The 26,509-nt window shown below is 48.6% G+C and overlaps 1 protein-coding gene across 1 annotated transcript in view; it reads left to right on the top strand.

Moving 5' to 3' along the window:
- Window positions 1-26,509, top strand: part of LOC149344173 (cytochrome P450 3A9-like) — a 119,150-nt gene that overhangs the window by 5,138 nt on the left and 87,503 nt on the right. Inside the window, exons 2-3 of the mRNA XM_089546194.1 lie at window positions 5,031-5,127; window positions 8,400-8,452. Of these exons, the coding sequence (XP_089402320.1) occupies window positions 5,031-5,127; window positions 8,400-8,452 (150 nt within the window). The remainder of the gene's footprint in view (window positions 1-5,030; window positions 5,128-8,399; window positions 8,453-26,509) is intronic.

Below are 26,509 nucleotides of genomic sequence, written 5' to 3'. Positions count from 1 at the left end.
ATTAATTTTACCTCAACCGCTCTGGGAAAACAGGCGGAGGTGTTTTAAATTCAGTTGGTTATGTGCTTTCCAGTAACGTTATACCAGAGCTATAGAGCACAACATCTGATTTTGAAATGCTGGCAATTCAGCATGCAGCCTATGTAATCTCTGTTGTTTATCGCCCACAGCACTGTTGTGTAGAGAATTTCTTCGAATGTTTACAAGGAGTGTTTTACTGTGTTTTCGGCTATTGGCACATCCTCATAAGCGGGCAGCATTATTAACAGCCTTCTCATAACATCTATTCTAAGGAATGTATTCTTTAACGCACAAGCCAAAGATAGCGTCAACACGTATGCGAAGATCATCATTACCATCCATACTCGATCCGTTCACTACAAATCTCGACGCCGGAACCCTACCAGCAGGAGTGGTAAACCACTGCATAAGTGACCATTTACCGATATACTATAGGATTTTTCAAAGAGCCTCGCTACAGTGCAGACAACAGTCTCTTTCTTCTTTACGAAACATCGATCAAAGGATACTCGAAAGTTTTCGTCAGGAGAGAGCAACCGAGACTTCATGGATTTTTACCAAACAAGTACCACTCAAAAGTGACACAAAGAGTTCCTAGAAAGAGTTAAAGCTATCTCCGACGAATGCTGTCCCTAACTATCAAAAACCATAACTCAGGATCCATGAAACCATGGACGACAAAAGAAAGACTGAACATGATGCGTAAGAGAGACAAACGTCTTGCGAAATTCATACGTACGTGGATTATAAGTGATGTGGAAAGCTCCAAGAAGCTCAGGAACAAATTTTTGAAAAAAATTTGCAAACCAAAGCGACGCTACCTAAATGATCCTTCGTCTGATAGAAACGCTGCTAGGCCAGACGAAACTTGGAAGCAACTAAAGGCGCTCATGAGCCGTACGCAATGGCGGGACGCAGAAGTCGAAATAGTGATGAACGGCAGGGTCTTCTGGGTATTGACATCCGAGAGGCAAACTTCGCAACACTTTTGCTTTGATCAATCTGCCGAGGCATAAGTGTTTTTATGTCTCCATTCCTTGCGTAGGACATTAACGATAAAGATGGCCTCCTACTTGGAAGTTTTAAATTTGCTCAGGATGACTTGATGCCCCTTCTTACGCATATTTCTAATCTCTGCCTGTCTACCAGATGTCAAAAAGCTGCGAGTTGCTGAAGAGCGCATAATATATAAAAACGAAGACGAGAATAATTGCTCTAACTTTACACCTATATCATTGCTTACATAGTTATTTAAAGAGATAGAAAAGATATTTTAATCAAGAATCATGGAATTCTGCAATAAATATCACACCTTCTCAGAAGCGCAATATGGGTTTCTGCGCAAAAAGTCAGCCACTCATGCAGGCCTCTAACAAAAGAAAACAATATTGGACAACTTTATATCAAAATTACTCTCGCAATATCTGTCGATTTCTCTAAAGCATTCGACTGACTTGAGCACAGGGTATTACCCACTAAGCTTAACCGCGGTGCAGCATAGAACTTCATTCAAAAGCTGCTTAAAATTTCACGTTCAAGGTGCAGAATTAAACAAAATAAATCCAGTTCTATGCTTATTGATGTTGTAGTACCTCAGGGCAGCGTCTTGGGTCCGCTACTTAGCAATATATGCTTACAAACTGCGATATAATTTTTAAATAGCCTGCATATTTATGTATATATGCGGATGACACTAGCATCTTACACTGAAAAATATTCCTGAATGGCGCTTAAACAACGCATTGGTAATAAATTGAGAATGGACGAAGGCTGTTGTATTTCGAACTATAAATATCGCGCTACACACTACCCAAAGCCTGTATATCCATAGCAGTTACACACCTTACGTAATGTAAAAACCCTTCGCGCATTTTTTTAACAAACACTTACCATGGAACGTGCATTTAGATTCATTACAATAAGGCTGTTCAAAGGATGCGTTATAATAAACAAATTAAGCCACCTCTTGCCTCAAAACATCTAATTGCTCGTCCATGACTCAATCTGCTGTAGCTGTCTCACATGCGGTAATTTAATATGGGACACCACTACACAAGCCAACCTAAACAAGATTAAGATCTTGCAATGAAAAGTTTTGCTTATCATTCATAACATGCCCTACGTTCGGTCAAGTGCACGCTTCTTCCTTCAACTCAAAGGAATTCCCGCAAACAGCTAATACGAATATACTCAGATATATTAATACATCAAGCAAGAAAGGCCCCTAGAATATTAGTAGAGATCATTGCAACACTAACGACAAATACGGAAATAAGACCGCTGCGATACATGCCACCACGCCAGGTTCCATCCAGCAGACCCTCTTATTGAGAGCAGAGATTAAAGCACTTCTTACCTGATATGTAGAACAACTTACACTTACTGAATCTTCATGCTGATTTACGAAGTGTGTTATTTCCATAGGTTGTAGTGCTGTATATCTCTGAATATCCACAATACTTTCTGAATATAGACAGCTATAAACATAAACAACGCTAACTGGGAGTATAAACAATGCTGTATTTTAGGTTTCTTTTTGCAACGAACTTGCTTGCGTAGTTACAGGGTCTGTTCTGAAAGTAGTAGGACTGGTTTTTTTTTCCTGGGCGAACTAGCGGACTAGAGGCGGTCTGCGCGTGCAGGATCGTTGAAGGGGGATATTAGGAATGCTGGGAAAAATCGGCAGTCGGCTTTGGGCTGTCGAAGAGAGCAGGTCGCTTGTACTGTGAACCTCTGTCGAAACGTCACGTCACGCAGAATCATAGTGCGTTTACTGGATCAGCGATACGCGATGAAATTTTGTGTAAATCTTGGTAAAACGGGCAAAGAGTCTCACAACATGACTAAGGAGGCCTACGGTGACGCTGCCATGGGTAGATCAGATGTTTTTTGAGTGGTACAAGCTGTTCCGAGAAGGTCAGGAAAGAGTGGAAGACGACGACCGCTCCTGACGCCCTTCGACCAGCAATACCAAAGAAAATGTGTAGCAAGAGAAACATTTACTGAACAGTGACTGTAGGATGAGTATCAGAATGATTGGAGATAACTTGAGCATTCCTCAATCCCAAGTTCTTGAGATCGTGACAGAAAACTTAGCCATGAGGAAAGTGTGCGCGACGTTTGTGCCGGGAGTGTTTTCAAAGGAGTAAAAGGCCAACCGGAAAGCGATCTGCCAGGATCTTCTTCATCATGTGAATGAGGACCCCGATTTTTCGCCCAGCACATGGCGGCAACGCTGCCTCAGGAGCCTACAGCCCCGACTTGGCCCCGCCAGACTTTTTTCTATTCCCGAAAATAAAATCGACGCTCAAGGGGAAACATCATGGATCGGAAGAGGTGGTTCAACAGGCCGTGACGAGTGAGCTAAAGAGCGTCTGGTCCAGGCTTTCCTGGAGGCGTACGAAAACTCAGAAACTCATTGGCAGCAGCGCATAGGTGCGGAAAAATTCTAATCGTTTGTACTATTCTCTTGAATAAATTTTATGAAAAAAAAAATGAGTCCTACTACTTTCAGAACAGACCCTGTTTTTCTGGAGCGACGTCCGTTGCAGATGCCATTATAACGAGAGCGTGGTTCGTAAGCTGCCTTTTCTGCCGGCTTTTCCGCCCGCTCCAGCTATCATGTCACGTGCTGTATAAAACAATATGAATTTGAAAAATGGTCGCTCTGTAACTGTTAAAGATATTTTCTTCTACTAAACCTTGATTTCCTAATGCCTGCATGACTGCTGAAGTTTTGACTTATAGGGATACTTTCTCGCAATCTGTGAAGGCTTTCTATAGGGGCTGGTTATACTGTGCGCAATTCTCTATCATTTGATAATCAGGATTTGTTCAACTCTAGAGTAGTATTTACGAAAACCTGCCTGGTTGTTTCATTGATTAAATATTAATGTTTTTATGCTTTATTTGCGCTTAACATAGTAAATAACTTGTACATTAACGGACAGAAAGCTTATCGGCCTCTGGAGCCGGCCAAATCTCTAGCTGGCGTGCGTGACGGCCGCGTTTTTCGTGCTCCTGCAGCTTATTACAGAGCAAACTTGCGAAAATATCAAATTAAACACAGGCTCACTAAGCCTGTGCTTAATATTGAGCTTTCTGCAAGGTTGCTTCATCCCAAAGCGCAGGAGCACAGAAAAAGCAGCCGTCGCGCACTGTGGCGCATCGCTTTACGGTTGCCCCAGCAGAATTAAGAAGGCTTCCAGGAATCTATGAATGTAGAGGATGGCCAATTCCGCATATATGAACATTAACCCCTCATTGTTATCCGAACAAATGCCATCCGTGAACGCTGGATCTCAATACCGGAACCGAAGTGAAAATCAAACTGCGAGCGCATTTTTTTTATTCGAGCTGTTTGCCATTAGGCATAATGAAAAAGGGAAAGAAAGTTATAAAAAAGAGTGTAAACAAGCCTCGCTTTGAAAAGGCAGCCTACGAACCACGCTCTCGTTGTAACTGCGCATGGAATTTGCATTTGGCCTAACTACGCAAATCGGCCATTATTTTTGTTTAGGCCAAAGCTGAGGCGCGTAAAAGCATAACCTTAATGTTTTAGTCATTTGCATGCCGGTGGGTGTCACGGCTCGTGCAATGAGATGGAATCGCTCTAACGCACGCTGTGCTATCCGCTGCCGCCGGCAACCGTTTCGCGTGATTGCACAGCCTTTCTAGCAAGTGCGTTCTGTCCTGCTACGTTTACATTGGTAATGCTTGTCGTGAAACCTTGAAAAATGACGAATTTCTAACTCGTCTATTGATTAGTGAAACTATCTATGTATGTGCCAAATGCCCCGGCGCAAGACGAACGTAGCGTATTTTACGTCCCGTTATTTGTGTATCAAAACTTTACCCATCGGTTTGCGGCAAGGTGCTTGACACAGAGACTGCCTTTTGATTTGTGCATTGTAAGACACCGTCAGTGCAGTATGATTTCTCGCTTAACATTAAAAATATTATATTTCGCAATGTCAGAAACTTCCAATTGTTGCAATGCCTTATTTCAGCTGGCGCCAAAGAAAACTCTCGCTGTTCAAAAGACTTGGGATTCCTGGCCCGGAGCCGAGTCTTATATGGGGAAACATCCAGGAAATTAAAGCAAAGGCAAGTTCAGTACACCACAATCCATGTTACAATAAATACGTTCTCCCCTGGTTAATGGCGGCTGATATATATCAAAACCGCCCAGATCCTACCCCGTGAGCGCGTACGCTACAGAGCGCACGCCGACCACGGCGGGCCTTGCTCTGAGGGAACAAAAAGAACGACACTGTGGCTGGCGCAGACAGGAATTTATTGCTACAACAACAGTAATGCCACCAGGCAATCAAATACACTAAGGGTTGGACGTCGTCCAAGCCACCAGCAAGGTTATGAGCGAACGTTTGCCCATGCTGTAGCAAAGGGGGAACTCTGAGGCCGGACGGGATGAGCTGGCGGGAGAATGTTCCAACCACGAGGCCTCGCCCAGGTGGCGGAGCGCGGAGAACCGCACCGAACAGTCCGTAGGCGCCGAGATCCCGAGCCGAAGAAAGGGTCGTCGCCCCCCCCCCCCCCCCCCCCCCCTTCCCCGCGCGTGCAGCAATCACGCCGTCCATGTCGCTCGTGTCGCTGCGACCCCGGCGCTCACCCTTGTTAGTTAAGGTAACTATGGAAGACGCATTGCGGGGGAGCAAACCACAGAGAACGAGCGGGGAAGGTCCCCACAAGCGTCGTAGGGGCTCGAAATGTAAAAGGCTCTTATAATCAAATTAGAAAGTAAGAGAACTTCAACGTGTCTACAAAACAAAAGTTCCATCTATCATTACATATCGTTTTATGCCCTGAGGCAATCAACATCGCTTTAAAAAAAATCTGGTCGACGAAGTATCTGCCCCTCATGAGCATCTTAACGAGCTTATTCTCCTGCACCCATACCAGCCAAGAGAAATCAAAAATGTGATCTTGGCTACAGAGTAATTTTGTAAAGCACTCAGTAAAATTTTACTTATTGTTTTATCTTCGTGTTGCACACAATACGTGGAACAAACTGAATACTCTTATTTCAAATTTTCGTGAGTCTTTACTGACGGCTTCATGCACTATACACGTCATCATCTAGCGGTGAAGCCGAATTTTCGCGCAGTAATACTTTTTTTTTTGTTCTGGGAGCCTGAAACCAAGCATTCCGCTTCTACGTGTCCTTAACTCTACTGATGCTCGCCAGTGGCCGTCGATTCTGCGCCGTGCATTTCCTGTATGGTGCATTTATTCCTCTTCATTTTAACTACATCATAAACTGATGTTTGTTTATTGCCGCTCTTCTCCCTTTTCACATTAAAAGTAGTTCCTTTTCATTTCAACCGCTTCGCATGCCGTGTTCTGTCACTCAAATTCCTTTACTGTTGGCCGTAAGGCTTCCTAAACCTGTGTGTAGGCATTATACGTCAGTTTATAACAGCTCTATAACGCTCTTCGCAGTAAAAAAGATCACATGTTTTGCGTCAAAAAACATTTTAGCATCCTGGAGCGCTGACATACACCTCCACAGGGCACTCCCATTTTTGCGAGCTCACCCAGTCAAACCAGCCTTGCTTTCAGTTGCTTCCTAAGCAGCTTGATTCCTAAGCAGCCGAACGCAAATGCTTTTGCGCCCCCACGCCGATTCAATCTACCTCCTTATGACGACTAACACCTTCCAAAAGGCATGTCCGGTAAAAAAATTGGAACTGCTCTTCTACGAAAGCTCGACAGAAAAAGATTCAATTTTCCGCTACATATTTCAAGCTTCAATTCAGTTTCAAAATCTCACAAACGATAGTCCAAGGAAGGCTAAGGCCATTTCCACTGCAATTCGGTGATTTTCGTGGCCAGCGTGTCACAGCTGGTGCACAACTTAAGTGTGGCGACAGTGGAAGAGCTATCTCAACGTTCAGGTTGGTGCAACCTGAACGGCAGTGCGCCATGATCCTTAAATCCGTGGTAGGCTTGTTTACACTCCTTCTTATAAATTTTCTTCCCTTTTACATTATGCCTAATGGCAAACATCTCGAATAAAAAAAAAGTATGACTGACAACTGCACTTCGTGTTTTACAAGTAAATTTACTTAGACGCAGGTATAATAACCACGAGAAATTTTCAACTTTAATAGAGAAATGGCACCAAAAGATTGCTGCGCTGGGTAAACTGCCTGTTTCCTTGAGTATCCAAGCTGCCTTTACGAATCTTTTTTAAGAAATAGCAGCATGAGAGCTCTAGTAACTGAAAAAACAATGAACTGTAATTGGCGCCTAAAATTTGCGTCATGCGAGCCAATGGGCTGAAATGCCGGCAAGTGCATTGGAACGAGCATATTTAATTTACTGGCTTCGACACCAGGCGACCGGGTAGGCAGGTAGTGCTACAATAACTTTATTCCTGAACACACGAATTTCATAAACATTTGCTGTAGACTTTACATTCCCATGTCCGGACCAAAGAAAGGCAGGTGTCTCCATATGCTTTGAAAGCTTTTTTTTAAATATCTTCATGCGATATTTCTTTCCAATGAGATATCAGAGGAGCAAATCGTCGGCACTGGTGTTCCCCCCTTTCTCGTCGTGTGTGTCACGTTATTTTCCTAGACTGGACCACGTCATCCAGCTGGGCGCTATTTTTAGTTTTTCTAGTTTTCGAGCCGTCGATTTTCTGTATGATAAAAACATGCTAGAATTTTTTATTCTCCTAGCACTTTCCTTTAGGAGCCACCGCAGGCAGAAAGTGAAATTTTTTCATCATGTAGTCCCGGATTTTACCGGGCGCTCCGAAGTCACTCTTATCAAATTTCAGCTGTCGCACAGGTCCTTTTTAAGTCTTCCTGCTTCTAGCAGCCAGAATTTTCATTATCGCGTAGTCCATAATAACATTTCTTGTCTCTAGTTTGGTAGACGTACAACCATATTCTTCTTATTGCCTGTAAGTGGTACGGCTCCTGCTAATCCTCTGTTCTAGAAGTCCCCAAAAGCTAAGCACAGAAAAAATTGTCGCGAATAACATGGCCCGCACCGCAATACCCGCACTAATGTAATTTGTTCTTAGTGTGAACCTTGTGGTCTATGTTAAGCTGGACAAATACAGGTAGCGGTAACGCTCCAAAAATAACTGCTTTAAAAAAATGTGGCTCCTTTGTAGAGCAACCTTTCTACAGCTAGCAACATGTACCTAGTTTTCATTTATCTCCAACTACATTACGCCATCGTTTTCTCCACTGCAGCTGTAGTTTGACTATTTACACTTCTCTAGATAGAATACAAGCTTCTTTTCTCTGCAACTGGTCGGCACATGCCTCAGGAAACTTGCCTTGTTTTTTCCACAACTGCGCAAATGTTTCGGGATGTTGACCGTCCTCCTCACGCAGGGTTCAGCGGCTGCCTTTTCTGACTGGACCAAGGCGTACGGCAACATAGTAGGGTGAGTATAATCAGCACAGCACCAAAACTAGAAGGCTCTGCAGACGTGTGGCGTAAACACTTTCGGTTTTTGGAGCATGCGTCAGCACCGGCTGCGCCCTCTATACTTTCCCACGCCGCGCTGCAGATGCACTGCCGCCGCTCTGGAATTGCATTCAGAAACCAGTGGAGGGGAACGTCACAACACCATGCTCTCAAGCTCAAGGGCCAGTCTACTTTCATCCGCTGTGCACTATCGTCGTGTAGAGGGCATGTTAGATTGCATGTTTTTGAATGGCCTCCTTGACCGAGGAGATTAATTTCACAAACTGTTAGTAACCGCATCTTCCCGGCGCTGTGAGGAATTGGGCGGCATTTTATTACGTCAAATACCAAAAGATCAGAGAACTGATCAATGTGCCGTCCTGCGGTCATATTGGACGGAAGTCAGATAAGAACGAAAATCTCTTTCCGCTGGCCTATGGCAGGTTCCTAAATTCCGGAGGCATCATATTGTCACGTAGTGACTACAGTACGGCGAGCAGGAAAACAGCGAGAACGTCTTCGAAACGAAACTCTTTATTTGGGCTGACTTGCGCCCGCAAAGAACTGAACCACTAAGCGGCGGCGTGGCAACAAGGGTGCTCTTCGGTCGTCGAACAGAATGCCCGCCGCTGTCGGCCGTGCTCTTTTTAAAGCTGATAGCGAACATTCGAGATAAAGCTTGGAAAGTTACTAGAACATTCTGGCGCAAAGTAGAATCGGCTCCGCCTGGATGCGATCAATCGAGATAAATCTAGGCGCGTCTTGCATCACAAACGAAGCGATAAAGCGGCGTGTCGGCAGCCTTCAAGCATGAACAAACAAACACTACAAAACGCTACAAAGATTCGCGGCATTACTCCCCTCTCTAAAAAGCATCGACCTGATGCTTTAGAACATAATGCAACTATAAACAATGAAAAACGGATTGTGCAAAAATAAACACCTAATGTGGAAACACGTCGTCCTTTAGCGTGTATGATAGGGCTTTATGCGTAAGACATGATCTACTTCAGGTCGTACGCCGCGTAACTGGGATGCATATTGTAAGGGATCGTTAGTGTACGCGGGGTAATAGGAACGCGGCTGGGGCGCTCAAAGCAAAGCGTCTCCTTTTTCAGAACGCGGCCGCTCGCGAACGCGCCGGGAAGTAGGGTGTCGCCCGCCCCGCGGTACCGATTCGCGCACGTGCTGACACGAACGTGTATTTGTGTTTGTTTTTATTTTTATTTTGTCGTGGAGAGGGTGGTTCACCTTACGGTAGCTGGAGGGCTGGCCAGGCTCTCGATAAACCAATCATGTGAACATTGTAACATGATTGGAAGCCACCAATTGTGGGCCGGGCCTTTAGGGCTTTAAAAGCGAGCCCCTGAGCTGGAAGCGGGGTTCTGCGCTAAGGTGAGATGCTATGCATCTTCGGCTACGCCGAGTAGGGGCCTCCCCTAGTGTTAGCCAGATCCACCTTTTTGTTGTTTTGTATCTTTTTGCCGTTTAATTTGTCTCAGTGCCTTAACTTGTATGTAATGTAAATTCCTGTACATAAACGTCAAGTATTCGCTTTATCCCTGCATCGTAACTCATGACGAGACCGTCTCTGACGGGGCACCCCTGGTGCGAAGGAACGCTTCAGTCTTCCAGTTGGAACAAACCGTCTCTAGCGGGGCAGCTCTGGTGCAAGGAAAGAGAACCTGTGAACTTTACTGGCGCAGTCGACGAGGATCCTGCGGCCATCGGAAGACGGCGCAGGAAGAAGACTGAAGGCAGGGAGAAAGGCGACGATCAGGCAACAGCAGCGTTCGAGAAAGGACCTGCAGAGAGACGGCGGCAAGGACGCAAGGACCACGGCAGTAGTCCAGCGACGCGGGACTGCGTCCGGTCAAAGAAGCAGCGCGTCGAGAACTCGACGGTCACCGGCGGGTCGCAGCAAGTGACGACAACGTGCACAGGACCAGCGGCGTGCGACAGCTCATCGCAGCGTCCGGTGAAAGTGGCGGTGGACTGCGACGCCAAGGAGCTGGCAATGCGGATCGACGCATCGAAACTATGAGTTTCCTTCGTCGCATTGTTAGCGTCCCTGTGCATGTGTTCGAGCCGGTAGGACAGTTGAGGGACACAGACGGCGGTATGGGGAGTTATCAATGCCGGCCCTCACTCGATGTGAGGTACCAGGTTGAGTTAGCGAAGGCGCGCTTAGCGGACCTTCAGGCTCAACTTGCGAAAGTAAATGGCGGAAAGGCGCTGCTTCGCGAGGAAGAACCTCAGGATGTCAAGTATGTCTTGAAGGCAATAGAAGCAAGACGCCAGCAGGTAGAGCTCGAGATCTCTAAGCTCAAGAAGAGTAGAAGATCCGGTGAATCAGCCAGGGAGAACTGCTCCGAGTCCCGAGAGGTGAGACCGCCTGTGCTGGAAGACAAAGACTTATGCTGCTCAAGCACAGGTGGAGGAAAGAGCAGTCAGGTCGCTGTAGGCAATCAGCCGATATGCGCGGTCGCCTCTTTGTTAGGAAATGCCGCAGAGAGCGAAAACGAGATTTCTGAGGGGATCACAGCTTTTCCGCCACTGCGGGCGACTAACAAAGAAAAAGAGCAGCCCAATTCTGATGGTCTAGAGCCAATCGAGACCAAGGTGTCCGATAACAAACAGGGCAGCGGTGGAATTCCTGCAGGCTCTATGACTATGATTGTGACCTCCGACACGGAGCTAGTAACAGGTGAAAATCTGGCGTTGCTGCAAACACACGCTGTGTCGGCCATAGGGCATGAAGTGCCCCGTAGCGTTGCTGGTGGCAAGAGCCCTTCATCCGAGGCAGAGAGCGGAGGTGGGCCTGCTGGGCCGACCGGGCAGAGCGCCGTGAAGTTGTTGAACGCACCCGGTGTGTGTCCAGCCAGGTGATTTGAGGACCCGGAAATGAGTGGCCACTTGCCGCAAGGCAAGCTCGGGTCAAGTGACTGCGAGGGAGCTCATGGAGCCTCAGAGTTAGACGATGCCACGAAGCCGGCAAATGCCTATCAAGCAGGGAACGGCAACGTCAAGGTTTGCCCGTGCAGGAACGGGACAAATGGCTCCAAGCGAGGCAGAGTAGCTGGAGGCAGGTGCGTGGCCTTCACGTTGAAAGTCAGTGCGTGGAGCAGTACGTTCCGTGCTGCAGTACGCCAAATCCCGTGAGGCAGAAGCGGCCGCACTGATATGATTACACTGGACAGGGGCTATGGTCCTTACGCAGAACGCGTCTCGTATTGGTGCGCCGAAGAGAGCGTGCCCTCAAGGGCGTCGCGTGATCAGGGATTTGGACCCATCGAGTAACACAACGTTTTCGATCCTGGAGGGCAGCAACTTTATATTTATCGCCCCGTTGTGGCACCAGCCTAATCAGTGACTGACCGTCAGGCGTTAATCGTGTTGATTAACACGTAGTGGCTCGAACGCACACGGGGACGCTCGGTGCGACCAAGGAGGCTCACGTGGCCGCTTACGGACCCTATATGAGTGCCAATGAACGCTCCGGTTGCAAGTGTCCGTGTGCATGTGTGCCCATTCGCGAGGACGAGGGTGTGTACTTGGAGGTGGTGAACTGGGTGCAACCCACAAACTTGGACGCCATGTTACGGCGCACGGCAGGAATGCCACTGTGTGTATTTAAGTGTGCATTTTGCGTAATGTTGTGTTGGTGCCCGTGTGCATTTTTTTTGTTTTTGGTTTTGTTGGTGCCAGTGCTGGTGTAGCTGCGGCATGTCACCCACAGGGTGGTTTTGTGACCCGTACCGATCCCTTTGTTATAATTCTAAAAGTGGCATTTGAGCCCTTGTAGAATCTTGGGAAGGGCGTGTAAGGGATCGTTAGTGTACGCGGGGTAATAGAAACGCGGCTGGGGCGCTCAAAGCAAAGCGTCTCCTTTTTCGGAACGCGGCCGCTCGCGAACGCGCCGGGAAGTAGGGTGTCCCCCGCCCCGCGGTACCGATTCGCGCACGTGCTGGCACGAACGTGTATTTGTGTTTGTTTTTATTTTTATTTTGTCGTGGAGAGGGTGCTTCACCTTACGGTAGCTGGAGGGCTGGCCAGGCTCTCGATAAACCAATCATGTGAACATTGTAACATGATTGGAAGCCACCAATTGTGGGCCGGGCCTTTAGGGCTTTAAAACCGGACCCTGAGCTGGAAGCGGGGTTCTGAGCTAAGGTGAGATGCTATGCATCTTCGGCTACGCCGATAAGGGGCCTCCCCTAGTGTTAGCCAGATCCACCTTTTTGTTGTTTTGTATCTTTTTGCCGTTTAATTTGTCTCAGTGCCTTAACTTGTATGTAATGTAAATTCCTGTACATAAACGTCAAGTATTCGCTTTATCCCTGCATCGTCACTCCTCACGAGACCGTCTCTGACGGGGCACCCCTGGTGCGAAGGAACGCTTCAGTCTTCCAGTTGGAACAAACCGTCTCTGGCGGGGCACCTCTGGTGCAAGGAAAGGGAACCCGAACTTTACTCATATGGTCAGGGACGACTTCACAGTCTATTTTACCTAGCCGACGAAGAACCTTGTAGGGGCCGAAATAGCGGCGCAAAAGCTTTTCACTCAATCCTCGGCGGCAAATTGGCGTCCAAACCCAGACTCGGCGTCATGGCTTGTATTCCGCGTTGCGTCTTCGTAGGTTGTAGCGTGTGGCGTCGGTCCGCTGCTCGTCCTTGATCCTTAATCGGGCAAGTCTTCGGGCTTCTTCTGCGCGTAGAAGGTAGGCGGCGACGTCGACGTTATCTTACTCGGTAACGTTCGGTAGCATGGCGTCTAGCGTGGCCATGGACTTTCTGCATGGACGAGCCTAAAAGGCGTCATCTGAGTGGTCTCCTGCACTGCGGTGTTGTAGGTGAAGACTACGTAGGGTAAGATCACGTCCCAGGTCTTGTGTTCGGCGTCGACATACATGGCGAGCATATCGGCGATGGTTTTGTTGAGGCGCTCGGTCAGTCCGTTGGTCTGCGGGTGGTATGCAGTTGTTCTCCGGTGGTTGGTTTGGCTGTAATGGAGGATGACTTGCATCAGTTCCCCTGTGTATGCTGTTCCTCTGTCAGTGATGAGCACATCGGGGGCGCCGTGTCGCAGAAGAATGTTCTGCACGAAAAATTTGGCGACTTCTGCTGCTGTTCTGTTCGGTAGGGCTTTTGCCTCGGCGTAGCGGGTCATGTAATCGGTCGCTATAATGATTCACTTATTTCCAGATGTTCATTTCTTGAAAGGGCCAAGCAAGTCCATGCCGATCTGCTGAAAGGGCCTTGAGGGGGGTTCAATGGGGTTCAGAAATCCTGCTGGTCGGGTTGGAGGGGTCTTTCGTCGCTGATAATCTCGGCAGGTTTTCACATAATGTGCGACATCGGCAGACAGTCGGGGCCAGTAATACTTCTCAGGAATACTTCTCAAGTAATACTTCTCAAGGCAACCCGAGAGGTCTAGCTGTCGGCTCGTCGTTTGAGGCCTGAAGAACTTCTGCACGCAGACTTAAAGGTACAACAAGGAGGTAGGCTGTCTTGTTCGCTGCAAAATTCTTCTGCACAAGGACATCGTTCTATAAACAGAAAGAAGACAATCCTCGCTTGAACGAATCGGGGGGGGGGGGGGGGGGTGAAGAAACCTTGCCTTCCAAGTATTCGATGAGGCATTTTATGTCGGGGTGTGCGCGTTGCTGTTGTACAAAAGAGCTGGAGCAGATGGGTCCCAGGAAGGCGTCCTCATCGTCGGCCGGCGGTGGTGCATCTACAGGGGCTCGTGACAGGCAGTCGGCGTCACAGTGATTGCGTCCGGACTTGTAAACGACGGTTACATCAAACTTCGTGAGCCGCAGGCTCCATCGAGTGAGGCGGCCGGAGGGGTCCTTCAAACTGGCGAGCCAGCACAGTGCGTGGTGATCGCTGACCACCTTGAACGGTCGTCCGTATAGGTAGGGGCGGAATTTCGACGTAGCCCAGATGATGGCAAGGCACTCCTTCTCAGTTGTCGAATAATTAGCTTCGCCTTTCGATAAGGAACGGCTAGCGCACGCGATGACCTTCTCCACTCCATCAACTTTATAAACGAGGACAGCGCCTAGGCCCACACTGCTTGCTTAGGTATGAATTTCAGTCTCGGCGTTTTCATCGAAGTGCGCGAGGATCGGTGGGGACTGTAAACGACGCTGAAGTTCCTTGAAGGCTTCCACTTGCGGCGCCTCCAAATTAAATGGCACGTCTTCCTTTGTCAGGTGGTTCAGTGGCTTGGCGATGCGCGAGAAGTTCCTAACAAATCGTCGGTAATACGCGCACAGACCGAGGAATCTGCGCACAGCTCTCTTATCGGCCGGTGGCGGAAACGTTGCGATAGCAGCTGTTTTCTGCGGGTGTGGGTGTACTCCCTCCTTGCTAACAATGTGGCTTAGAAAAAGCAGCTCTTCATAGGCAAAGTGGCACTTCTCTGCTTTCAACGTTAGGCCGGACAATTGATTGCGTCTAGCACTGTGCCAAGCATTTTTAGGTGCTCCTCAAAGTTCGAGGCAAGACAACGACGTCATCTAAATATACCAGACAAACCTGCCGCTTCAGGCCTGCGAGCCCTGTATCCATTACTCGCTTAAATGTCGCTGGTGCGGAACAGAGACTAAACGGCATCACCTTGAATTCGAAGGGGCCATCTGGAGTGATGAATGCGGTCTTCTCGCGATCTCTTTCATCGACCTCAATTTGCCAGTAGCCGCTCTAGAGGTACATAGATGAGAAACACTTAGCGTTGCAGAGCCTGTCCAGTGTGTCATCGATGCCGGGGCGGGGGTAGACGTCCTTCTTTGTGATGTTGTTCAAGCGGCGGTAATCAACGCAGAATCGAAGCGTGCTGTTTTTCTTTCTCGCTAGAACAACCGGTGCGGCCCACGGGCTCTTTGAAGCTTGGATGACGTCGTCGCGAAGCATTTCTGCCACTCGGTCCCGGATGGCTTGTCGTTCTTGCGGCGACACTCAGTAGGGCCTTTGGCGGAGTGGTCGGGCGTGCAGGTCGGTAATAATGCGATGTTTGACAATCGGCGTTTGTCGGACCTTCGGCGATGACGAAAAGCACTCACTGTAGCTTCGAAGGAGATTGCGGATCTGGTCTTGTCTGTTCCGGGGCAGGGCTGGGTTTATGTTGAAAGAGGGCGAGTTCTCATGGTCAGGTGAATCTCCTTCGAATTGGTCGAAGAGGGAGAAGAAGTCTCGTACGTCGGATATTTCGTCGAGGAATGCAATCGTCGTTCCTCTGTTAACGTGCCGGTATTCTTCGCTAAAGTTAGTCAGGAGTACTTCGGCTTGTCCTTTGCGGAAATGTGCGATGCCGATTCCTATGAAGGTCGCGGGATAGGCATGTCCCTTGAGAGTCACTCGCGCTGTGCATCGTCCTGATGGCGCAATGAGGTGGCCCCCTGCGGTGCGAATTTGTGGGACGTCCCAAGCGGTCGTTACTTTCCTCAGCTGCGCAGCGAATGGACCATTCATCACCGAATAGTCGGCTCCTGTGTCGACTAGAGCGGTGACTTTCCGGCCGTCGATAACAACTCCTAAGTCGGATGTCCTGGCTCTGGAGTTGCACGTCGTCTTTCGCGTCGGGTCACGGCTTCGTCGGGTATGTGAATTGTGGGTGGGGCGTGTAGTCGAAGCTTTTCCTGATGACGGCGTCGTTTTGAAGATGGTTCGCGTCGTGGTCGAGGTTGTCAATGTATGCGGCGGCGTCGTCGTAGCGGGTTCGACGTCTTCATACAGCGTGGTCGCTGGAGGATCTTCGTCGTTTCCACGGCAAGCAACCTGAACTCTACAGGTTGCTTTGTTTAGTTTTCCCTACGGGGTCGAGGGGACCTTCCTCGGACAGTCGCGGCGTAGTTGCGACCCGGTGATGCAAAACGTGCGGTGGACGGTGACGGGGAGCGGGAAAGACGGCTTGACGACGCGTACACCCCTCTTTGAAGGTAGTCGTCGATTTCCCGTGGTCGCTGGCCAGGGAATGGTCGCGGCGCGTCGATGGCAAAACCTCGCAGCCCGAGGCGTCTGTACGGGCAGTGGCGAAGTATATGACCGAATTCGCCGCAATGGAAGCACAGCGGGCGGTTGTTGGAAGTCCTCCAGGCATCGCACTTCCTGGGGCTTGGGCGTCGTTCGTAGGCTGGGCGGGCGGGGGCACGGGGGCGGCGTTCGGGAACAGCTGGTTCACGTTGAAGAAGCGGACTTCGGCTCTCGCGTTGGTGCTGAGGACTGCATAGTGCAGAGGCGTAGGTTAAGGCTGGCGCTTCAGCAGGAGGCGAAGATGACGGGGTGCTAAGCGCATGCTGCACTTCGCGTACAATTTCCTCAAGGGTCGCTACTTGAGGCTGGTTGGGAGATGGTAGCAGGCGACGCAGCCTTTCCCGTACAATTTCGCGGATAACATCCCGCAGGTTGCCTCCGAATAATGTGCCATCCGGGAGGGCAGTTGAGGTCACTTGGGGCTGTCGAGGAAAATGACGGGCTCGTGCGTGGAAGATTTTCTCAATGGCGGCTGCTTCAGTCGTGAATTCCGCGACCGTCGTGGGTGGATTGCGGGTGAGACCGTCGAAAAGTGCCTCTTTAGCACCACGCATCAAAAGCTCCACTTTCTTATCTTCTGTCATGTCAGGATCGACTCTTCGGAAAAGGCGTTTCGTATCTCCCACGTATGCGGTCACTGACTCGTTCGGGTGTTGGATGCGTTACTGCAGAAGCATCTGAGCTCTTTCTTTCCTGATGATGCTCGTGAAGGCCTACAGGAACTCACGCTTGAATAATTCCCGCGTCGCTAGAGAAGCTTCGTGGTTTTCGAACCATATTGTCGCTGGTCCTTCCAAGGCGAAGAAAACATGGCTCATTTTATTCTGGTCGTCCCAACTGTTGAACACGGCGACACGCTCAAACTGTCCCAGCCATTCCTCGGAATCCTCGTCCGGTGTAGCGTGGAACGTGGACGGCAGCTTGTGTAAAATAATGGGGGCTTGTGTCGTAGTCATGGCTGAAGTCAAACCTGATGGGTCCTTCTTCGCTCGCGTGCGCTCCGGTAGCAGTCCGAATTCTGGTGGGCTCCTCTGGAGACGACGGCAGCTTTGCCCTTCGCCTTCGCGGGGGACGGCTCCGGCGGCTTTCGCGTGATCTTCTTCGAGACGGCTCGTGCTGCTCTGACGGCTCCCAGGGGGTGAGGGTGACAGGGACATCCGTTAGCACCTCCAACAGATGTCACGTAGTGATGACTGCAGTACGGCGAACAGGAAAACAGCGAGAGCGTCTTCGAAACGAAACTCTTTATTTGGGCTGGCTTGCGCCCGCAAAGAACTGAATCACTCGGCGGCGCAACAAGAGTGCTCTTCGGTCGTCGAACACAATGCCCGCCGCTGTCGGCCGTGCTCTTTTTAAAGCTGATAGCGAACATTCGAGATAAAGCTTGGAAAGTTACTAGAACATTCTGGCGCAAAGTAGAATCGGCTCCGCCTGGATGCGATCAATCGAGATAAATCTAGGCGCGTCTTGCATCACAAACGAAGCAATAAAGCGGCGTGTCGGCAGCCTTCAAGCATAAACAAACAAACACTACAAAACGCTACAAAGATTCGCGGCAATATGCTTCTGCGTGCCGGATTGTGAGTTGCCTTGGTTCTCTTGCTGCTCATCCCTTCCCTCTTTTCCCGTTTTCCTTTTTGATCCTCTTCTCTTTCCACCAGTTGGCACACTCTTCTAGTAACCTCACTTCCTTTTTCGTCCTGTGCGGTATGCTTCTCAATGCCGAGCTCTTGTTTGGGGTTTGCTTTTTTTTTAAGAGATGCTTGCCAATCTAAGTAGTACATTGCGGTGCATATAATGCTCAGTACGTCACTATCGAGGCCGTTCCTGTAGGCCGCCTCGCGGCCGCTTACGTAACTTTCTCATGGAGCGCCAGACCTGCTGCCTGCCTGCAGCTGCTAGGTGCGCAGTGTTTGCGGGAGAAATATGCGCTGGAAACGATCGCAGTTAAGCATTTCTAAGCGCACAAAGCAGTAAAAACACATGCTGCTTTATGCTTCGTCAGTGGGGCTGAATACGATAAATACCCATAAGAACTAATAATTCTTTTAGGGAACCGATCACGGCTTGCAAAGCGTAGATGAAGCTGAACTGTGCGGCAAACTATTTCCATAATTTCCTAACAATCTTTAGAGTGTCATCATGGCAGTAGAAAGCAGCCCATGGTCGGTGGGCACAGTGCTTGTGTCCGTCTTGCAGATATATGCGTCTGTACTTCCAAGAATACGTTGCCTCTTAAAGTCAGAAGTAGCGACGATGTGTCCAATTCTATACAGGGAAGTGCACCGCTCGAGCGCTCTGTATAGGGGTTACTCAGGGAGTATATAGCGGTGCGCTATCCGCACAGCTGCGGTCTCACATAATCTCGCACGGATCAGTGGCGCCATCGCTCGGAGAAGCACGGAATGCTTTATAATGGTGAGGACATTACAATCTAGTGCACTGCACGGGCTCGGGCCGGCCCGAAAGCCCGGGCCCGGCCCGGCCCGCGGGCCGGGCCGGGCCGGGACATGATTTGTTTTGCCGGGCCTGGGCCGGGCCCGGGCCTGAAGTTGCGGGCCCGGGCCGGGCTCGGGCTTAAAGTTGCGGACGTGAGCCGGCCTTCGGTCCGTACAGAAACGGCTGGTGTCTGACTATTCATTCACTATTGCAGAGTGAAGTACACAACTGCAGCATTGGAGCAGCGACACGGATGAGCTTTGGTTATACTACGCGCTGAGAAAAAACTAAGCTTTATTCACTGACTTATTTATTTCCCTATTTCCGCGCCGCGGTGGCTTAGCGGCCAAGTTTCTTGACTACTGAGCCGGTGAACCAGGGTTTGCTCCTAGCCTCGCGGCCGCATTTCTATTTAGGCGGCAAGCATGACAGCCATGCACTTTGTAGTATCATTGCTCGTTGAAAAAACCCAGGCGGTCGAAATGATCCGGAGCCCTTTGCTTCGGTGTCTCTCACAGCCCCAAAACATAGCTTTTATTTTATAGCTATATTTTTCTCATGAGAGAAAATTTACAAACTAAAGCGCGTTTGGTTTTCTTTGATCAGGTGACCGGAACATCTCGTAAATTAAATAGCCACAAAAGCTCGCGAGAGTTCCTAAATCTCATCTCATAACCATATCTATCGCCCCTCGCTTCTTCAGCCTGGTTGTCATGACAAGTGTTCTGCCCTATAAGTTATCACGTGGTTCGCGCGTTATCTTCTTCTCCACCAGTAAGAGTAAAATTCAACCTGCCTTAAATGGCCATTGATCGTTCGTCATCCCAAAACATATCTATACACTTAGAATGCATTCGGGAAGAACATATAAGTTTAGGACGCTTATAGTCTTCAGATACACACCGCGAAATACACAAGCCTTTTAGCTTTTCGTTTCTGCTGAAAGGCGAATAGTTCGGCTATGAGTTCAACCTGAGAGATCGCGTTCACTAAAAAAATGTCATTCCACTGCTTGCTAGGCAGGTTTAATGTTTATATTTCGCGGGCGGCAAAGTATAACTGATTAAAATCATGGGGGAATGAAAAGTCTATTACGCTCGTATGCAGCCCTTTTTATTTGGCTCTCGGAACTTCGGAGTTTATCTTTGCGCACGTACACGAGATCACTGTCCAAAAGACGGGCCTGGCGAGCGCTACTCTTCATCACTTCCTTCTGGGTTAAAAAGAACCAACTTTCTTCAAGCCAAACTGTGGTTTCAGAACCTTTGTCGGCGAGTTCCTTATCGGTCTAGTCGCAGTGTGCTTGCCCAGAGTGAGCAGTATACCTCAAGCGTTACTGTGATACGGGCCGGGCCGGGCCCGGGCGGGGCCTCACTCCGGGATTCACGGACCGGGCCGGGCTCGCTAGAGCGATAATTTAGCGGGCCTGGGCCGGGCCCGGGCTTGAAGCCGCGGGCCTGGGCCGGGCTCGGGCTTCAGGTCTCGGGCCCGGGCCGGGCTTGGGCCTCAGATTGTGGCCCGTGCAGTGCTCTATTACAATCTGCCCGCCAGGTGCCGCTTCGCACGGATAAATGTGTTTTGTCAAAACTACGTCGTGCCTTGAAATGGTGTTCAGTCTCTGGAATGTGGTACAGCGTTACTGCAAATCTTGCGTCTACACTCGACCACGAGAGACTTTTTAATCATGAAATGCTTTTAGCTCTTGATGTCGGCGCTCGAGGGTGACCTTGGCTCCGGAACGGTCGGAGAACCGAAGGGTGGCCGGACGCGAACCTAAACGCATCTTGACGAAGCTTCCAGTCACCCCCTGGAGTCTACTTGCTGTGCTTCCAACGGAACAGCGCATGTGCCAACAACCGCCTCTGAAGCCAGCGCACGTCGCGGAGCATCTTACACTCCTTCCTACAGCCCATGCGACGCACAAGCTGTCCTCGTACATGTCAATCAAACGACAGCTCCGCATGTGTTACATAATCTGCGCACCCGCGGCCACCTCACCTCGAGCAGAGGCACGGGCCCTGGGGCACCCGATATGGTGCGGAGCCATGGCACGATCCTTCGAAGCGACGATGAACCCATCGTGAACAATGAAGGCAGGAGAAGGTTGTGGTCCTCTACCTTGCACCCTGCCACCCGAGCGACGGTGCGGACTAATGGTTGCATTTGGCCGATACGAGACTTTGCCTTCAAACGAGGCTCGCTCTCTATAATGTGCTACGCTCAAACTGCAAAGCGTTTCACGGTTGTGTCGGCTCTCTACCACGAGAAATGGGGTATCTTTTTATTAGCGTCGTTTTGGCTCGTAAAACCTGCAGCGATGTAAATCCTGCAGCGATGACGTAAAGGCAGAGCATCCACCTCGGATGGAAGAGGTCTGCGCACAGGGTCCGGCCTGATCTCGGTGACCAGAACCTACAACGCACTTCCTCTGCAGAATAGGATTCGGCCACTCTGGTAAAGTACTTGGCCAAAACCTCCTATATGAATTCGCCATTTACCCTCGGCCCTCGCGGCTGCGGAGCAATTGACCAAGGTGGCGGTCAGACCAGTGACGCAGCGGAGGGGGCTAAGAATCATTGGCTGCTGACAGGCTGCAATTGGAAACTGGACTCGGCAACGTTTAGCCCTAGAACCCTAACCTGTGGCGCAAGTTTAGCAGTGCGCTGACAGGAACCAGCGAGTATGAAATGGAATGTCATAGGGCTTTCTGAGCTATAGGAGGACAGATGAAGCGTATACAGTGCTAAAGGGCGGGCACGAACTCTGTTATCGTCGATTAACCGACAGGCGAGAACTAGGTGTGAGACTCCTCATCAATAAGGATGTAACTGGCAACATAGAGGAGTTCTACAGTATTAACGATAGGGTGGCACTTATCGTAATTAAGCTTAATAAGAGGTACAAACTGAAGGTTGTACAGGCCTACGCACCTGCATCCAATCATGATGACCAGATCGTCGAATGTTTCTACGAAGACAAGGGACCGGTAATAAGTACAGTAAAAACACAGTACACTGTACTGATGAGTGACTTCAATGCCAAGGTTGGCAAGGCACAGGATGGAGACCAGGCAGTGGGCGACTATGGCATGGGCTTTAGAAATAGCAGGGGGGGGGGGGTGTAATTAATAGAGCTTGCACAGGGGAACAATTTACGGACCATGAATGCCTTCTTTCGCAAATAGGGAAACAGAAAGTGGACGTAGAAGAGTCACAATGGTGATCCTGTAAATGAAATTGACTTCATACTGTGCGCTCACCCTGGAATCGTGCAAGAAGTGGAAGTCCTCGAAAAGCAGTGTTTTAGCGACCAGAGGATGATAACATGTCGAACTAGCCTTGACTTGGAAGAGGGAATGGAAGAAAGTATGAGCCCGAAGCCCTCTCACGATTTAGCGTTAACAGGGAAAATAGATGAATTGAGGGCCTCGCTGCAGAATACATATCCAGCTTTAACTGACGAAGCCGACCTTAATGTTCAAGCAATGAACGATAGTTTCACAGCTATAATTAAGGAGTGCGCCGTGGAAGTAGGCAGTAAGGATGGTTAGGCAGGATACCTGCAAATTCTCTCAGGAGACGAAAAGTATGATTTAGAAACACCAAAGCATGAAGGCATCAAACTCCACGGGTAGAATAGAATTGGCAGAACTGCCAAAGCTTATCAATAAGCGCAAGGTAACCGACATTAGGAAATTTAATACGGAGGGAATCGAGCATTCTCTAAAGAACAGAGGCAGACCAAAGCGGTGGAGAGGAAGCTAGGCATAAACAAAAAATCAGATGTATGCGCTATGTATGCCCATCCTCCCCTCGGAACGCCAGTCTCGGCGACAGTCACCAATCCCATCTGGCAACTACCCCTGTTCGTTACGTCACCGACCACGGGACGTGATGCTGCCCTACTTAAACAGCGGACCCACTTGGCCGATACGGGGCACGACACCGGTCCACGCAGAATGTTCACCGCACTCCTGACGTTTCAGGTTGGTTACCTAAACCGTTCTAAAGCATATCGAAGTAGCAACCGTTTTTTGGTATTGGTGTCGTGCCCCTACGACTCGAAGTGGCGCGGTGTTTTTCGCAACTTCAGTGACGCACTAGCGTTCAATTGCTTGTCGCATTTGAAGCTGTTACTATCCAGTGGCGTTGAACTAAACCCCGGTCCTGGCTCAAATAACGACCCCTTATCCGTTGAGACTCGCATACAACAGCTAGAAGAAAGTTTTGAAGCAATCGGCTCTGTAGTTGATCACCTCAAGGTCCCTCTAACCTTGCACGAAAAACAAATGGCCCCTTTAAGTAACCGTCTAGAGAAGCTTGAATCAAAAGACCATCATCCGAACCCTGGCAAACCCTCAAACGAAACAGACAAAATACACCGCGAAATCGCTGTCTTGAAAGCTGCTAACATTGACACCAAGAACCGAATGCGCTGCAGCAACTTGCTTTTTTTTAAGCCTCGATGACACAAACAACGAATGATGGCCAGAATCGGAGGAAACAATTGTGACCCTATGAGCTGATCACCTCAATTTTCATCTCGACAGCAACAGCATTGAACGTGCTCACCGAATAGGAAGTGACTCCGATGACAAGAAACGCCCCATCGTTGTAAAATTCGCACAGTTCAAAACCAAAGAGAACATACTGTCCTGCGGGGGAAAACTTAGGGGGACAAACAACGCCATCAGAGAAGACTTTGAATTTCCTACTCGCCAAGCACGTTCAAAGCTACTTCAGTTCATCCGGCCACAAAGTGCGCGTTTTAACTTGCTTTTGACAAGCTTTATGTTGGCAATAAAGGTTATTTTTACAACCCTGCCACTGCTAGCGTATTGGAAACCCCTAACTCAGCAGCTAGCGCGCGACGTAACATAGGACCACCCACCGAGAGCGCTTCAGGAACCACGACATGACCGACTAAAAAACAGGTACCGTCATCCGTCCCCATCCGGCGTCCTTCGCTATGCCTTGATCTTAATATTGCATTCACGAATATCTGGAGCGTCGTCCCAAAACGTGACGCACTTGAGAGCTTCATTACTGATATCGACGCTGATTCTGTGCTCCTAACGGAAACCTGGCTGAAATAGGATATCAAAGACAGCGAAATCTTTTCCCCTAATCTTCACTACACAATATAATGGCACGATATGAAAAATAGAAAAGGTGGTGGCGTCCTCATAGCTATTAAGAACATATTATCATCGTCTCACATCAGCACCGACGACACTCTCGAACTCATGTGGGTATGCTAGAACGACAAGGCAAGGAAAATTGTTTTCGGCATTTGCTACAGGCCACCGGATAGCGACTCATCCTTCTGTGACACGCTTGGCCGTGCCTTAAACAACAACAAAAAAAATTTCCTAACTCCCCTATCTTTTTATATGGAGATTTCAACTTCCCGAACATTAGCTGGCCCTTACTGTCAGTGCTCAATAGGTCATCTTCCAATGACTCAAAACAATTCATTGATTTAACACTTAACCTCAACCTATACCAAGTCATTACATGCCCAACAAGAGAAAACAACATTCTTGACCTACTCCTGACAACTTCCCCCGGCGACGTAAAAGGTATAACCGTTCTACCAGGCATTAGCGACCACAATCTACTTCACATCCGTCTTTCTTTACCCATTATAAAACAGTCCTGATCAAAAAAACTAATCACCTACTACAAAAGAGCTAATTTCGATGCCACCAATCGTGCTTTATCTGAACTTTACAGCTCTTTCCAGACTGCTTATCAAACTCGCTCGGTTAATACCAACTGGGAACTTTTTAAGACCACTGTCCTTTCGTTGGAAAATTGGCACATTCCGTCGTTTTGCTTAAAATCCGATTCTAACAATGGTTTAACAGAGAACTGAAAAGGCTTGTTAATAAGAAAAAACGGCTTTATAGAACTGCTAACTTGCATAACCGGCCCGCAGCGTGGGAACAGTACCACCAATGCGCGAATGAATATAAGTAAAAATTAGCCTCCGCCAAAAAGAAGTTTTTTTCTGCCGATCTACATTCTATCCTCAAATCCAACCCGAATAAATTCTAACGCATTCTTTCCCCTAAATTACGAACGAACCGAATTGAACTCTTAGACGCTGATCGTGATCCAATGGACAGTAAAGAGTGCGCAACAATTCTAATTGAATATTTTGTTCAGTCTTCTCCTCTGCTGCTTGCGGCCCAAATATTTCCCCAACCACCTCAACAATGCCCATGTCTCAAATCACAGTCACCGCGACATGAATAGAAAATCTAATCAGTTCTCTTAAGACTTCTTCATCATGTGGCTGCGACCTCATAAACAGTAAACTCCTGAAAAACACTAATCTAGTCTCAAGCCAGATATTGCACCTAATATTTACACAATAATTAGAATCCGGACAAATCCCCCACGACTGGAAGATAGCCGAAAGCATACCAATCTTTAAAAAACGTGACCGCACAAGTCATTCTGACTATCGCCCTATTTATTTAACGAGCATTCCTTCGAAATTACTTGAACATGTTATAGCATCCAATCTAATGAACCATCTGGATTCAGTTAACTTCTTTTATCCTCACCAACACGGTTTCCGTAAACACTACTCCTGTTAAGCGCAACTGGCTGAATTCACACATGACATCTTTCGCTTAATGGACGACAACCTTCAAATCGACGCCATCTTTTTAGATTTTTCAAAGGCCTTCGACGTTGTTCCGCACTCACACCTGCTCACAAAACTTTCTTGCCTAGGCATTCCTAACAAACTTATCACGTGGATTGAGACATTTCTTAACGAACGCATGCAGTTTACCTCAAGCAATGGTTACCGCTCACCCATCACTAATGTTACATCAGGCGTCCCCCAGGGCCCAGGCTTATCACCATTGCTATTGCTAATTTACATACACGATCTTTTAGTTAACATACACGCCAAGCTAAGACTATTTGCAGACGACTGTGTCATATACAGCCCCATTCGTCATAGCACCGACAGTCACCTCCTGCAAAAAGAGATTGATGCAATAGCTACATGGTGCGACCGATGGATCATGCCTTTAAACCTTGCAAAATGCCAACTTTTGTCATTCTCTCGCAAGCGCACTGTAATCCAGCACACTTTCAGCATTAACACGGTTCCGATTGATCCAACAACATCCTACAAGTACTTTGGTTTACATGTGACATCGTCACTCTCTTGGGTAACTCACGTCCAAACGATATGTTCCGATTCCTCTCGTGTCTTAGGTTATCTCCGGCGAAACCTGAAATCATCATCTACAGATGTTAAAAACTGGCTTATCAAACATTCGTCTGCCCTAAACTTGAATTCGCATCATCTATCTGGCATCCATCTCAAGCATACCTTTCCGCCGAAATCGAGGCCATTTTGGATGGCCTCGATTTCGGATGGCCTCAATTTTGGATGGCCTCAGAATATTCCAAAGAAGTTAATATCACTGCACTCAAACGCTCTCTTTCCCTCCCATCACTTGAATCACGCCGCATAATCTCACGTCTTTGCCTGCTTCACCATTTCTTCCACTATCCAGCTTCAAGAC

This window comes from Amblyomma mixtum, chromosome 5 (assembly GCF_055824585.1).
Source record: "Amblyomma mixtum isolate Tamu chromosome 5, ASM5582458v1, whole genome shotgun sequence".
In the NCBI taxonomy this organism is placed as follows: Eukaryota; Metazoa; Arthropoda; class Arachnida; order Ixodida; family Ixodidae; genus Amblyomma; species Amblyomma mixtum.
The sequence above is the reverse complement of the archived record's forward strand: the minus strand, read 5'-3'. Positions and strand labels throughout refer to the sequence as shown.